The following is a 13,449-nucleotide window of genomic DNA, read 5'->3' as shown; positions in this document are numbered from 1 at the left end:
GCATCAATCAGGCTGGCAGGCAGAAGCGGTTAGGGGCATTCAGGAAGGCAGGCAGGCCAGCAGTCCTGGATTGTGAGAGTGATCTCAGATTGGAGAGAGAGCAGGCTGGGCTGAGGTACACCCTCCTCCACCCCATGCACGAAATTTGTGTACCGGGACTCTAGTATAATCATATAATTGACTAGCTCCTACTCATAAGTACTTGCTATAAAGTAAGTTCCATTTGTAATATTTTAAATTATCAGTGTTAAAGATAAATACTTTTTCAAACTGAATATGAAGAAATTAGTTTCTAAAGTTAAAAAAAAATTGTCTCAGGCTTCTGAGGAGGCTAATCACAAAAACATTGTTTTTTACTATACGAGGTCTATGACTTACTCCTTAAAATAGGGGGAAGTGTTTAGCTAGAATCTATTATCAGGATAATTTAATAGGCCCTGAGAATAGCCGAAACCGGTTTGGCTTAGTGGTATAGCGTCAGTCTGCGGACTGAAAGGTCCCAGGTTCGATTCCGGTCAAGGGCATGTACATTGCACATCCAGATGCGGGCACATCCCCGGTAGGGGGTGTGCAAGAGGCAGCTGGTTGATATTTCTCTCTCATCGACGTTTCTAGCTCTCTATCGCTCTCTCCTCCTCTCTGTAAAAAATCAATAAAATATGTTTAAAAAATAGGCCCTGAGAATAATTACGATTGATTTGTTTCTAAGTTAATTCTACTCCTCACTGCTTTTGCAATAGTTCTAATGCTTCTCTCTTTACACTGAAGTTTAGGGGCAACTTTTAAAAAATCTATACAATAGTTTTTGGAGGAATTAAGGCAAATGTTTCAAATGGCATTTCTAATCTCTTCAATGCAAATATGGACCTTTGAATAGAAATTTATTTAGAAGTAAAATATACTTGAAAATAATGTGTTAAGCTCACTGTACAAAAAAGTGAACTAAACACATAAAGCCTCATGAAAGGCAAATTCATTGCTTTCAGTTTATGGGTGTTTAACTGCCTATCAGTTCTGCACTTCAGGGGCGTATTGCAGGAACTTTCAGAGATTCAGCCACAGAACATGTTAATCACTGTAGAACACGTGCGTTATTCTAAGGTGTGGAGAGGCTGTTGATCTTACAGTAATTTCATTAGGTAAGAGAAATCACAATGATCTGCTCAAGTGAGGTTTGACAAAGAGAGACATTTTTTTTACCTGCAGCCAGGGATGACTAAGAGATTTGTCCACGCTGTAACGTTTTCTCATCTTCACTTGAAGTAGGTTGTTTATCAAATCGATTGCTAAGGCAAATACAAAATTAGAAGCATGAATTTGGGAGAACAAAGCATTCCAATTGAAGGCAGTTCAATCCATAGAAATACATAGAAGGTTGAATTTTTTTCCCATCAAGGAACTGGCCTTTAAGCTAACATGTTAGTGACCCATGAAACTGTTTACTGAATTTACAGCATATCTTTTATTAAGGAGGCAATATAAAAATACAAGTTAAAAGTATAGACTCTGATAGGAATAATTAACATTGTTAAAATTTCCATACTACCCAAAGCAATCTGTAGATTCAATGCAATTCCTATCAAAATACCAGTGGTGTATTTCACAGAACTAGAACAAAGATTCCAAAAATGTATATGGAACTACAAAAGACTCCAAATAGCGTAAGCAATCTTGAGAAAGAAGAACAAAGTTGGAAGTAATTATTCTACCTAATATCAAACTATACTATGAGGCCATAATAATCAAAACAACATGGTACTGGTATAAAAACATAATTACATATCAGTGGCACAAATAAAATTTAAATCCCAGAAATAAACCCTTGCCTTTATAGTCAATATTTGAGGCAAGAATATACAGTAGGGTAAAGTGTTTCCTGAAGATGCATTTGCCTGTGATGAGCAGACAGGACAGAGATTTTAGTGGTTCACAACGAGCCAAGTGGGGCCTGGAGTAGAGCTATGCCTGTGCTCAGAAACCGGTAACTAATGGAATTTGGAAGGTGAATAGGAGATATAAAAAAAAAAAAAAAAAAAAAAAAGGGCTGATAGGGGGTCACAAAGATTTTTAGACTAAAAGGCATAGAGCTAAACATTTTTTTTTTTTTTTTTTTTTTACCTTCAAGAGAAATTTCTTTCCACGGATTTGGTGGATACATAAATGCAGCATTTTGGATCTGGTCATTTATATCTTCATCTTCATTAAAAGGAAATGTGCCGCTGAGGCTCACGTAGACAATCACTCCCACTGACCACATGTCTAGAGAACGGTTGTAACCTTTGCTTCTGAGAACTTCCGGGGCTAAGTACGCTGGGGTTCCTACCACAGACCGCCGGAATGACTTTTCCCCGATGATGCGCGCAAAACCGAAGTCACACAGCTTCACCTGCAGTTCAGAGGATGGTGTTAATTATATCTTCTTCTACATCATCTATCTAGCTAACCTATCCCTAAATGATAGTGTATCACACTTGCCAACTGATAAGATAACCACTAGGCATTATGAAAGAAAATGATCACTTCTTTAAAAGTAAAAAGGTTAAATCATTTTGAATACTTTTTTTTCTTTGAAAGACATTTTGAGTTGAATTCACCACGTATAATAGCCATCTGCTGTTTTTATTCTAGGCATCTGTCTAGTTGTACATGTTTTAAATGTACTTAAACAATAGTTTGGCAGCAGACATTCTAGCTGTTTGGAAGGTTCATTAATGACACAATCGTGAAAAACATTCATAGGCATTGCCAACATATTTCTCAGGAAAAAATTTTTCAAACTTTGGGTCATGATTCATTTTTAGGTGGTGAAATAAATTTGGATCAAGATCAACATTTTTTAATAAAAAGAAATTTAACTGAGTAAAAAAACCCAAAAAAACCCCAGTGCATCACACATGGTGCACCAACGGTATTCTATGTGCTTGAGCACTGGTGGTGATGGGAAATGTAATTCTTACCTAGGTTTTGGTAAAAATACTTGAAATATAATATTCTAAAGAGCAAGAGGAACTGGCTTCCTGCCAACTAGATAATCATAACCTAGTGTCTCCCAAAGCAGGGTCTCCCCTCAGCTGGTTTTGTCCTCAGCAACGAGCACCTACCAAGGCCAATTCTCCCCCACTTCATTCCCAACCCAGAGGGAGAGGTGAACTGCAAACAGTCTATGTGCAGAAGGTATTCCTTGAGCTCTGGTTAAATTTAGAAAAGTCTTTCATAAAAATGAACAATATAATTAGCAAAATCTGAATTCAAACTATTCAGGTATTAAACCTTACTGGCCGTTACAGGCTGAAAACCGTTTCTGTGAAATGGTTCTATACTTGGCTTTTTGTTAATGTAGGTACTTGGTCATGTTGAAAGATACTTAAAACGATACTTAAGAAGGTTTGGAGAACATCTCACCTGAGGAAACGGCTCTGCTGATGCGAGCAGCACATTTTCTGGCTTTAAGTCACAGTGCACGATATTTTTAAAATGTAGATTCCTCAAAGCAACAAGGATCTGTTATTGAAAGAAAACAGATTTTTTTCCCACGCCTGGAAAAATAATAGCTAAATCCCAATCTAACCTGTTGAAAGATACAGTACTTTGAAAAGCCAACTACAGTTCATCAAGATTTAATTGTGTTATTCTATTCTTCAAGATTAGCAATTCCCACATTAGGAATATGTAAAATACATACATTACTATTTAATTATTTTGTGTAGTTTCTAATCACCCCAATATATTTAACTAAAAGGTAAAAAATAAAATAAAGCATAGGGAACATAGCCAATAATACTGTAACAACTATGTATGGTGTCACACGGGCACTAGACTTATCAGGGTGACCACTTTGTAAATGTTGTAAATGTCTAATCACTATGTTGTACACATGAAACTAATATGATATTGTGTCAAGTGTAATTGAACAATTTAAAAAAGAAACAATGCTAACATAAAAGAACTGCTTCTAAAACAGGATACGAGTAAAATAAAAATAAAAAACTAAGCAGTTCTTTCACTGTCAAAAAATTATTCTCTAGTTTAAAAAAACGGCTCAGATACCTGTGTCACCATGAACTTAGTAATTCGTTCTGGAAGTCGACTTTTCTCACTGGACAGAATCATTTCCAACATATCTCCATGCAGCTTTTCCATTACTACAAAAACTCGTTCTGGGGTTTCAAACATGCATTCCAGGTTTACAATCCCAGGATGGTGCAAATTCTGAAGAGGTGCAGGATTCATTGTAGGGAATACATGGAAAAGGAAGAAAAACAGCTTAGGAAAATAAGCAATGAAAGCAAACAAAATACATTACGATTTTTCCAAATTATGGAGAGCTGATACACTGAGGCGAAAGAGTATCTCTCCAACTTGATTATATAATTGCCCTTGTCCATTACTTTTTTTCTTTCTCACCTTTTCAATCTTCTGACACTAACTTTATGCTATACACGAATAAGTACCAATTGCCAATCAAGTTTTAGCTAATTACAACAGAACTCTTTGGGGCAAGTATTTGTGAAGGTCTTTGCTCAAGAGATAGTTTTGTTTTTTAGGGTAATTATTTACCCAAGTCTTGATTCTCATGTTATAGGTCGATTTGGTCTTCCATTGTTTAGACTCAGCATCTTTCTATCTCCATCAACCCATGCTACTTGAGTACTATTATGTTACCAGGGCTGGACAACACAAAGATGAATGTGATACTGTTTCTGCTAATAAAAAAGCAACCTATCTTACTGGGGGAGTTCCTCTAAAGCAAACTTGAGAAGTCACCCATGCTCAAAAATGTTCAAATAGCACTTTATTTCTGGGCATACATCTTAATTCCTCTGCTGGGATTTTAAGATCTTAAAAAATCTGACTTCATTCTCCCAATTCATCTTAAATATGCTCCACTGACTCAAGTAATTAAACTTTTAATTTCTTATGAATAGAAATATTTTTCTTATGCTTTTCATCCTTATCATGGGTACTTAATTATGCTAAGAGGGCAAACTTTTTTTTGGGTCTATGTGAAGTTGAGCTCCATCTCTAAAATGTTTTTAAATCCACCATCATCTCAATTCCCCCAATATTTATCCCATGGTACCACAATGTATGTGTATGTATCTCACTCTGTATCCTCATTAGCTCCTTAGGGGCAGAGACTGTGTCTTAGTCATTTTAAATCAATGTCTAATTCATGATTGTTCTTTTTTAAAATGTTTAAGAAAATGAGTCAGAAGCACAAAATATTATTTGCTAATCAACCTAAAACAATTTAATGTTCCAATTTACTAATCAACTTAAAACACCATAATCTTACAAGCAGCAAAATAAAAAGTGACAAAATTTTATAAACAGAAGTGAAATAGCCCACAGTAAATAATTAATGGCAGTAGCAGTGAAAAATTCAGAATACTGTAACTTTTTTTGATCAACCTAGAGTTGGAAGTATGGCTGGCTGTCCCCTATGCTGTAGTTGTCTATTAAGTTCCCCTCCTCACCACCCTCTCCTAAAAACACATGCACATACAAAAATGGAATTGTGCTATGACATTATTCTCTTTTAACTTCTGTTTAAATGTCCTAGCTTCTCTGAAATCTGCTTTGGAAAACTATAATTTCATAGAAAATTAACCATTTTTCTCCCGGTTTTCTAATTTATCTGATAGAATTGTGCAAGGTAGTATCTTAAGAATCCCTTATATTTTTTTTCTTTCTTTCAGTATTTGTTGTTATCTCTTTAAGATGTTTTTATATTTTATTTTTTTATTAGGTTGACTATTTTATTGTTATCCCACCCCCGAAAGAACATGCTTTTGGACATATTTTATTATTTTCAGTATTAAATTTATTAATTTCATTTTTACTTAATCCCTTCTGCTTTCCTTAAACTCATTGTTCTTTCCTTAAATTCCTGAGATCGATTCTAATTTTCATTCTTTCTTGCTTAATATTTGAAGTTAAAAAGCTTTCTCTGAGCAATAGTCCAAATAAGTAATTATTTTCTAAAGTGTTCTGAAATTTTGACTTTGCTTTGATTCAAGAATTAAGATATTAAAATATTGTTTTCAGGTGGTGAGGGCTTCATATATATATATATTGACATCTACTTCTAGATAATTGCATGAAGATCAAATAATACTATTCCTTAAATATTTAATTTGAATATGCATATATTCATGACTGGTTATTTGGTATAGTGTGATTTGTACTCTTATACTGTTAAGTGCCCTTCTTCAATTCATTTAACGTGTTTTCCCTTGAATTAAACAAATCTTATCGATCATGACCCCCCTTGACTGTCCTCTGAGAAGGCGCCTGGATATCACAGTTGTGGATCTCAGAAAGAGCCAGCAAAAGCCGTTCTAGGGGTATCCCTTCCTGCACGCGCCCCTGCTCCATCTCCGTATTTTTGGAAAAATTTCTACCTATTTTGTAGGTCTGAACTCTCTTTTATTATGAAGGACAGAGTATGCTCTACAGTTTACGTTTTCTCACAGCTTTTGGGTGACTCCCAAGAAGGGGAAAATGCTGACTTTGTAACACAATATTCAAAACAGAAAGTTCCTGCTTAACTTTGTGATAATGTTTTTTCAGCACCACCCCTTTTCTGCCTCAGGCAGCAGCCAAAGAAACACTTAACATTACTATGAAATTACCATCACTATGAAATGAAAGTGAAAGTCCCCATGCTCCCAGATGAGACAATGCTGACAGTGTATGCAGGTATGAATCCTTTTCTGCACATAACCGTGTATCATCACATATAGTATACACATTATATAAGAGAGTCACTGATCGACTGCCTCCTGCACATCCCCTACGAGAATTTATACAAATGGATCATTTCATACTTCCTTTTTAAAAATTTAGTATGTTCTAAGTAATTCCCCACATAAATACATTTATTCAACAAATAATAAGAGTTCTTGCTATATGCCTAGTACTATGTAGGTAGTTTGAATTCATCAGTCAACAAAACTGATAAATATCTCGTTTTATGGAGTATCTTCCTGCTAGGTGAATTTGAGAAAAATTAATTATAGTTTACAGCACAAATATACTTTTTTACTAAATATAAAAACGTAAATATTTTATATGAATAATTTGAAGAGAATCTACCACAAACATAGTATTGAATTAAATTTAAGATGACAATATTATATTTGGAAACATGTTACAATTACTTAATTCTATCCCCACAGTTTGGCAATTTCAAGCAAAATAACCAGAAGGATACACTAATAAAGTTTTTACATTGTGCACTATCTAGAAATTCCTATTCGTTACCATGATCCAGAGTTGCTAACATAGAGGAAAAGAGGTTTTAGTGTTTATGATAAAAAATGACATCAAGAAATCAAGCTTTAGGAATATATCCTTAATATTTATTTATTTTTGCATATTAGTTGGATGAGAAAGATTCCAAAATAAAATATGAAAAAAGATCTCTTAATAATGTAGTCACAGCCTAATACAGAGTGTGAATGCTAACATCCCTTTAGGGTCACTGTCTTTGCAGGAGGCAGCCTTGAAGGGAACACAGGTAGCTTGTAGACCAATCTTTTGATTATCACTCCTCTGAAAAAGAAGTGAGACAAATGTTATTACTAGTGACCAATAGTATAATAAATGTAAAATTAGTTACGTGTTTATGAATTTCTTACCTTCTTCCAGGAACCGTAAGTTTAGTGAGAATGTCTTCTTGAACTTCACCCACAAGCAAATGGGGCGCTGACAGCTTTAACTATCACATCACCATGATTTCTAGAATGTTGTGCAAAAGCTACACATTGAATTAATAGAAACTTGCATGTTGTGTATTAAATGTTGTATACTGTTTTATATATTAAGTATTTTTTTTAAAAAAATAAACATTTAAGATAAATACTTAAATAAGATAAACATTTATCAGAAAAATTAAAAAGATAAAACTAAATCTTACCCTCTGGTGACTCCCAAAAGAGGTAAAAATGTTAAAAGAAAATAACACACACAGTAGCCCAGCCAGTGTTGCTCAGTGGTTGAGTATCAACCCATCAGGCACCCGGAGGTTGCATGTTCAATTCCCAGTCGGGGCACACGCCCTGGTTGAGGGCTGGATCCCCAGAAGGGGATGTGCAGGAAGCAGCCAATCCATGTTTCTCTCTCATCGATGTTTCTATCTCTCTCTCCCTAAAATCAATAAAAAATGTATTTTAAAAAACACATAGTAATTTATTTTATGGGATTTAACTCACTGCCAATATATCTTTTAAAATATACCTTAATGGATTAAGACATTAATAAGTTAATTCTTTAGAGTTTTGAATTAATAAAATAACAACTATTACTGTTATTTAGTAAAAGCTTTTAAAACATATTTTTATTGATTTCAGAGAGAGGAAGGGAGAAAGATAGTTAGAAACATCAATGATGTAATCATTGATCAGCTGCCTCCTGCACACTCCCTACTGGGGACCAAGCCAGCAACCTGGCCCATGTGCCCTAACTGGGAATATAACCATGACCACTGAACCACACCAGCCGGGCTAAAGGTAAGTAATTTTTAAGCAGACTTTATTTTTATAATAATTGCTATAATAGTCAAGAACCTAATCTGTGAAAATTGGTTGGTACAACAATGATCTAACAAACTGTGGTGATAGATGTATTAAGAATAGAATGTTTTTTAAAGATTTTACTTGTGAAAATGTCTTCTAAATAAATTACTACCATAGAGCAAAATAATGAGATTCTTTGTAACTCCTGGTTTACTGCAATTTAATTTTTTTTTTTTTTTTTTTTTTATAATATATTTTATTGATTGTTTACAGAGAGGAAGAGAGAGGGATAGAGAGTTAGAAACATTGATGAGAGAGAATCATCGACCAGCTGCCTCCTGCACACCCCCTACTGGGGATGTGCCTGCAACCAAGGTACATGCCCTTGATGGGAATCGAACCTGGGACCCTTCAGTCCTCAGGCCGACGCTCTATCCACTGAGCCAAACCGGTCTCGGCTAATTTTTCCTTTTTAAAAAAGAACTTAAGGAGTTAATTCAGATGTTCACCACTCTCTCACTAAGCCAAAAGGTCATGAGACCAAAACAAAACAAAATCCCAAATCTTATTCTTAACAGTATATTGAACAGTCTTTGATTTAAAATTCATAAATCAAAAATTAAAACCCTCGAAAAGCAGCTTTTTTTTTTTTTTACCTGTAAAATAGCCACTTCATTACGGAGTTGACTTTCCTGTTTTGTGGGAAATCTCATCTTATCAATTACTTTAATAGCCACATCCCTTCCAGTCTTCCTATGTTTTCCTATTTTTAAAAAAAGTATAGAAAATAAAAGCAGCAAATTGACAGTTCACATGCAGTACAAAAGCTTTATCTCAAAGTTGCCCACAGACTGAAATTTATATGAATTTACTCTTATGTTTCTTTGGCTCATTTTGTTCTTTCTCCTTCTCTTACCTTTAATTTTGAGAAATAAATTATTTGACCCCAATAAAGGGAGTTTTATTATTTGAAATGGTAGGAATTTGAATCAACTTGATGAAAAATAATCTACCTTATTAAATAAATGATAGTTAACTGTCATTTAGAGACTCTATCAAGATGGGAACATTGTACCAATGGATTAATTTTATTCTAGGCTCACTGAATCAGCGAGTGATTTAACCACATATTAGAGCAAGCCTGGAGGCAGTAAGGCCAACTAGGAGACTACTTGTCATAGTCTTAGCAAGGGATGACAAGGGTTTAACATATCTTTTGTTAAAGCTTATCAAGTACCCTTCTGTACATTAAGTTAATATTCACAACCATGTGAGCTTGCACATCAGCTTCTATTGGCTCCATTAAATTGATGAAGATTCTGAGGCACAGTGAGGTTGAATGATTTTGCCAATATCCTAAATCACAGAGCAAACAGTAGACAAATGTTCTCATTTGTGTTGGAAAACCAGTAGGACATATACTTCAATGAACAGGAATAACTTCAAACCATTTATTTTTCATACACAAATATGTGCGAGCTACAGAAAGAGATAAAGGCTACTGTGAAACTAATTTTCTTATTTTTTCTGCTACTTAATTGTGACAAGACGTAATAGCTGGCGGATATTTTAAAATTTCACAATGTTTCTATGGTATGTACTATATGTAAATGGCTGTAGTCACTTACCTCCATAAACGATGCCAAACTGGCCTGAACCAAGCACCTCATCTGCAAAGATCTGGTAAACAGTACTGATGTCCTATTTAGGAAAGAGTAAGCAGTAAGTATAATTTACCCTTACAAAGCATTATCAACATCTCTGACTCTTAAAACACTTAAATACATTTTTGTTTTTATGACACAGGCAACTAATTTTCATATCAATACTTTATGAAACATTGGCTTTGTATGGTCTAGAAAAGTAAGCCTAATTTTCATACTGTCATTCTCAATGTGCAAGTATAATGTACTCTGTAAGAAGACCATTAGGAAGAAATGCTTTGAATTAAAAAAAATCTTATATTTATTAAGTAATGATCTATAAAAAGTAAATTAACATAAAAATTAATAACAAAGTTTTACCTATTTTAGTATTAAAGAGATTTGTTATCTTTAATTTGAAAACACACACACACACACACACACACACACACACATACAAGGTTCATATTAAGTAGGCTAATTTGGAAAGACTGATGAAAAGGAAAGTCTGTAACTCAAAAATCTACTCCTCAACTTATCCCTGCCCTCCCTCCCATTTCCTTTCTTCCTTTTTCTTTTTTTTTTTTTAAAATAATGGTGGTAGTTGTCAGAAAATTCTTTGGGGTGTGGCACTCTCCAAAGCTACTGCTCTTCAGTCAAGGTCACCCTTCTGTTGAGTATGTACTGCAGTCCCATGATGTTAGCGACTCTATCTTGTTTAGTGTTATATTCCTAGCCAGTGCCTGTCTCATGGTAGTTAGTCTAATAATTTATAGTCTCCTAGGCCTAATTTTTCTTGTTGGTAAAGTGGGAATAACATCTATCTCACTAAATTTCTGAGTAAATTAAATGCAGATATATACAAAGTGTCAAGATTTCCATTGCCTAATACATAAAAACCTGTGCAGCTGACCCTTGAACAATGTGGGGATGAGGGATGCCAACCCCCATGCAGTTAAAAATCAACATATTACCTTTGACTTCCCCAAATCTTAACTATTCTTGGCCCTTTGCAAATGAGGATTCAACCAACTACAGAACAAAAATACTGTTTTCACTCTGCAATTGGTTGAATCCATGGATGTGAAATCCGAGAATAAGAAAAACAGGTAATTTTTACTTACCACATTTTCCTGGATCTGACAATTAGATACGGAGATACTAGTAGACAAATCTTCTGTAAAATATAAGAATAATGCATGAGAAAAGAACAAAACTGTTAGTATATGACTTAACAATATTGATATTTACAAATATGTGAATGCCTACAGTATATTAAATTTAAACCACTAGCTAACTTTCAGTTAATATAATGTAATTACATTAGTTAAAAAATATATATACACACATGCAACACTAATCCAGGAAGAGGAAACTGGTTCAGTAATATATGGTACATCCATATAAAAGAATATTATCTAAATCTTTGATAGAATAGAGCTGTAAGTACTGAATCAGAAAGCTATCCATAACACATCATTAAATGGAAAAAGGTGAGTTGCAGGATGGCTGCAATTAAATTAAAACCAAACAAAAATATGATTACTTCCTGTCAATGAAAGAGTGGGGTTGAGAAACAAAGATTTTATAGCCTTTATACACTTCTAAAACTCTACTTTTTAAAACATAAAAGGCATATGGCATTACTTTAACACAAAAATAAAAAATTAGGTAAATCTATATACTGACATTGAAACATATCTGATATATATTAAACAGTGGATAAAGTTATAAAAAGAACAGAGAGTATGACCACATTTTTGGTAAAAATAAAAATTTGACAATACTAGTGACCCAGTGGATGGATTCGTGCACATTGAATGGAAATTAATTAGAAAGTGGCCAGTGGGGCAGGACTGGATGAGACTGGATGGACATGCCCTGGAGCCAACCCCCTGCAGTCCCTCCTGAGATGGCCACACCTGGGGTGGCACTGTGGCTCGAAGGGTGTCTGCGGAGTGAGTAGGGTCCCTTTGGTAGGTGGGGTCCGTTGGCCTGGCCTGCAGGGATCAGTCCAAAACCGGCTCTCTGACATCCCCCGAGGGGTCCCAGAGTGCGAGAGGGCACTCTGCAAAGTTGCTGTGGTACAAGGTGTGGAACACAAATGCGAGTGTGCAGTAAACCAGATTCGGGGTCGACAGTGCCTCAGCAACAACATGACCCACGGCCAAAGGTGGAATCACATGGCCCCTACAAGGAATTCTGCTCCTTCCTCTCTGGTTTCAGGGTGTGTCACCCAAGAACTGCTGCTGCCAAGTCTCTGCAACTCAGCAGCTCCTGTGCTGAGCGTCTGCCCCCTGGTGGTCAGTGCATAGCTACTGGCCGGACAGTTGGACGCTTAACATATTAGTTTTTTTATATATATAGATAGTAATATAGGTGCCCCTTCTCCCAATCTCTTCTCAAACCAATAAATATACACCAAACTATTAATAATAGTTTTCTGAGGTGGAGGATTGGGAATGGGGAGATGTTTTATGTGTGTAGGGAGTATTTTATCATTTTATATATTTCTACAAAGTTTAAATGTTTGTATCACTTTGAGAATAAAAACAAGAAATTAACAAGAAAAACAGAAAGGGAAACATGGAGAGTAAGTAAGGGAAACAGATATGAAACATCTAAATCTTTGGAGACAACTCAAAGAAACAAGATATAAAATTTACTTAATAATCGCAAACATAAAAATATAAAACTTCATTAATAAGGAAATGTAAATAAACTATACATAAAAGTAAGTAATATGACTGTCAAAAACTCCATTTTATTCAACTAAAAAGTATTTCAGCTTGAGTGTCAATCTATGAAAGAGGTCAGGGTTCTATTCCCTGTCAGGGCACAGGCCCAGGTTTGTGAGCTAGATCCCAGTAGGGGGCATGCAACATCTCTCATCACTGATATTTCTCTCTCTCTCTCTCTCCCCCCCTTCCTTTCCTCTCTGAAAGCAATAAAAATATTTTTTTTAAAAACTATTTCAAATGTTGAATATTAATGAAATAAAAAAAGTACAGCATCCACAAAATAAATGTGCCTAAAACTCGCTTTTCAGTAATCCCAGTTTCCCAGTTGAAGTCAGTATGTATTTTGTTTCAAAGGCCTCCACTATGTACTCCATCCAGTTTTAATTTCTGGATTAAAATTGCTTCCCAGGAGAACTCTGCTCCAGATAAGGAACAGCAGCAGCAGCAGCTACACAGTAATATGTCACTAATGTGTCAGAAACTGCTAAGTGCATGAAGAGCACTTATTTATTCCCACTTCAGAGAAATGTAGAGGCCAAGATCACA

At 35.1% G+C, this 13,449-nt stretch overlaps 1 protein-coding gene across 3 annotated transcripts in view; it reads right to left on the bottom strand.

Moving 5' to 3' along the window:
* Positions 1-13,449, bottom strand: part of PRKD3 (protein kinase D3) — a 55,141-nt gene that overhangs the window by 3,201 nt on the left and 38,491 nt on the right. For all 3 annotated transcript variants that reach the window (XM_084900598.1, XM_084900596.1, XM_084900597.1), the window contains exons 12-18: positions 11,287-11,339; positions 10,148-10,220; positions 9,176-9,282; positions 4,048-4,209; positions 3,403-3,501; positions 2,119-2,386; positions 1,201-1,286 (exon numbers count right to left, since the gene is read on the bottom strand). In XM_084900598.1, the coding sequence (XP_084756724.1) occupies positions 1,201-1,286; positions 2,119-2,386; positions 3,403-3,501; positions 4,048-4,209; positions 9,176-9,282; positions 10,148-10,220; positions 11,287-11,339 (848 nt within the window). The remainder of the gene's footprint in view (positions 1-1,200; positions 1,287-2,118; positions 2,387-3,402; positions 3,502-4,047; positions 4,210-9,175; positions 9,283-10,147; positions 10,221-11,286; positions 11,340-13,449) is intronic.

Source organism: Pipistrellus hanaki, assembly GCF_964339955.1.
Source record: "Pipistrellus hanaki genome assembly, chromosome: 12".
NCBI classification, from domain to species: domain Eukaryota; kingdom Metazoa; phylum Chordata; class Mammalia; order Chiroptera; family Vespertilionidae; genus Pipistrellus; species Pipistrellus hanaki.
Note: the sequence above shows the minus strand (reverse complement) of the source record. Positions and strands in the feature narration are given on the sequence as shown.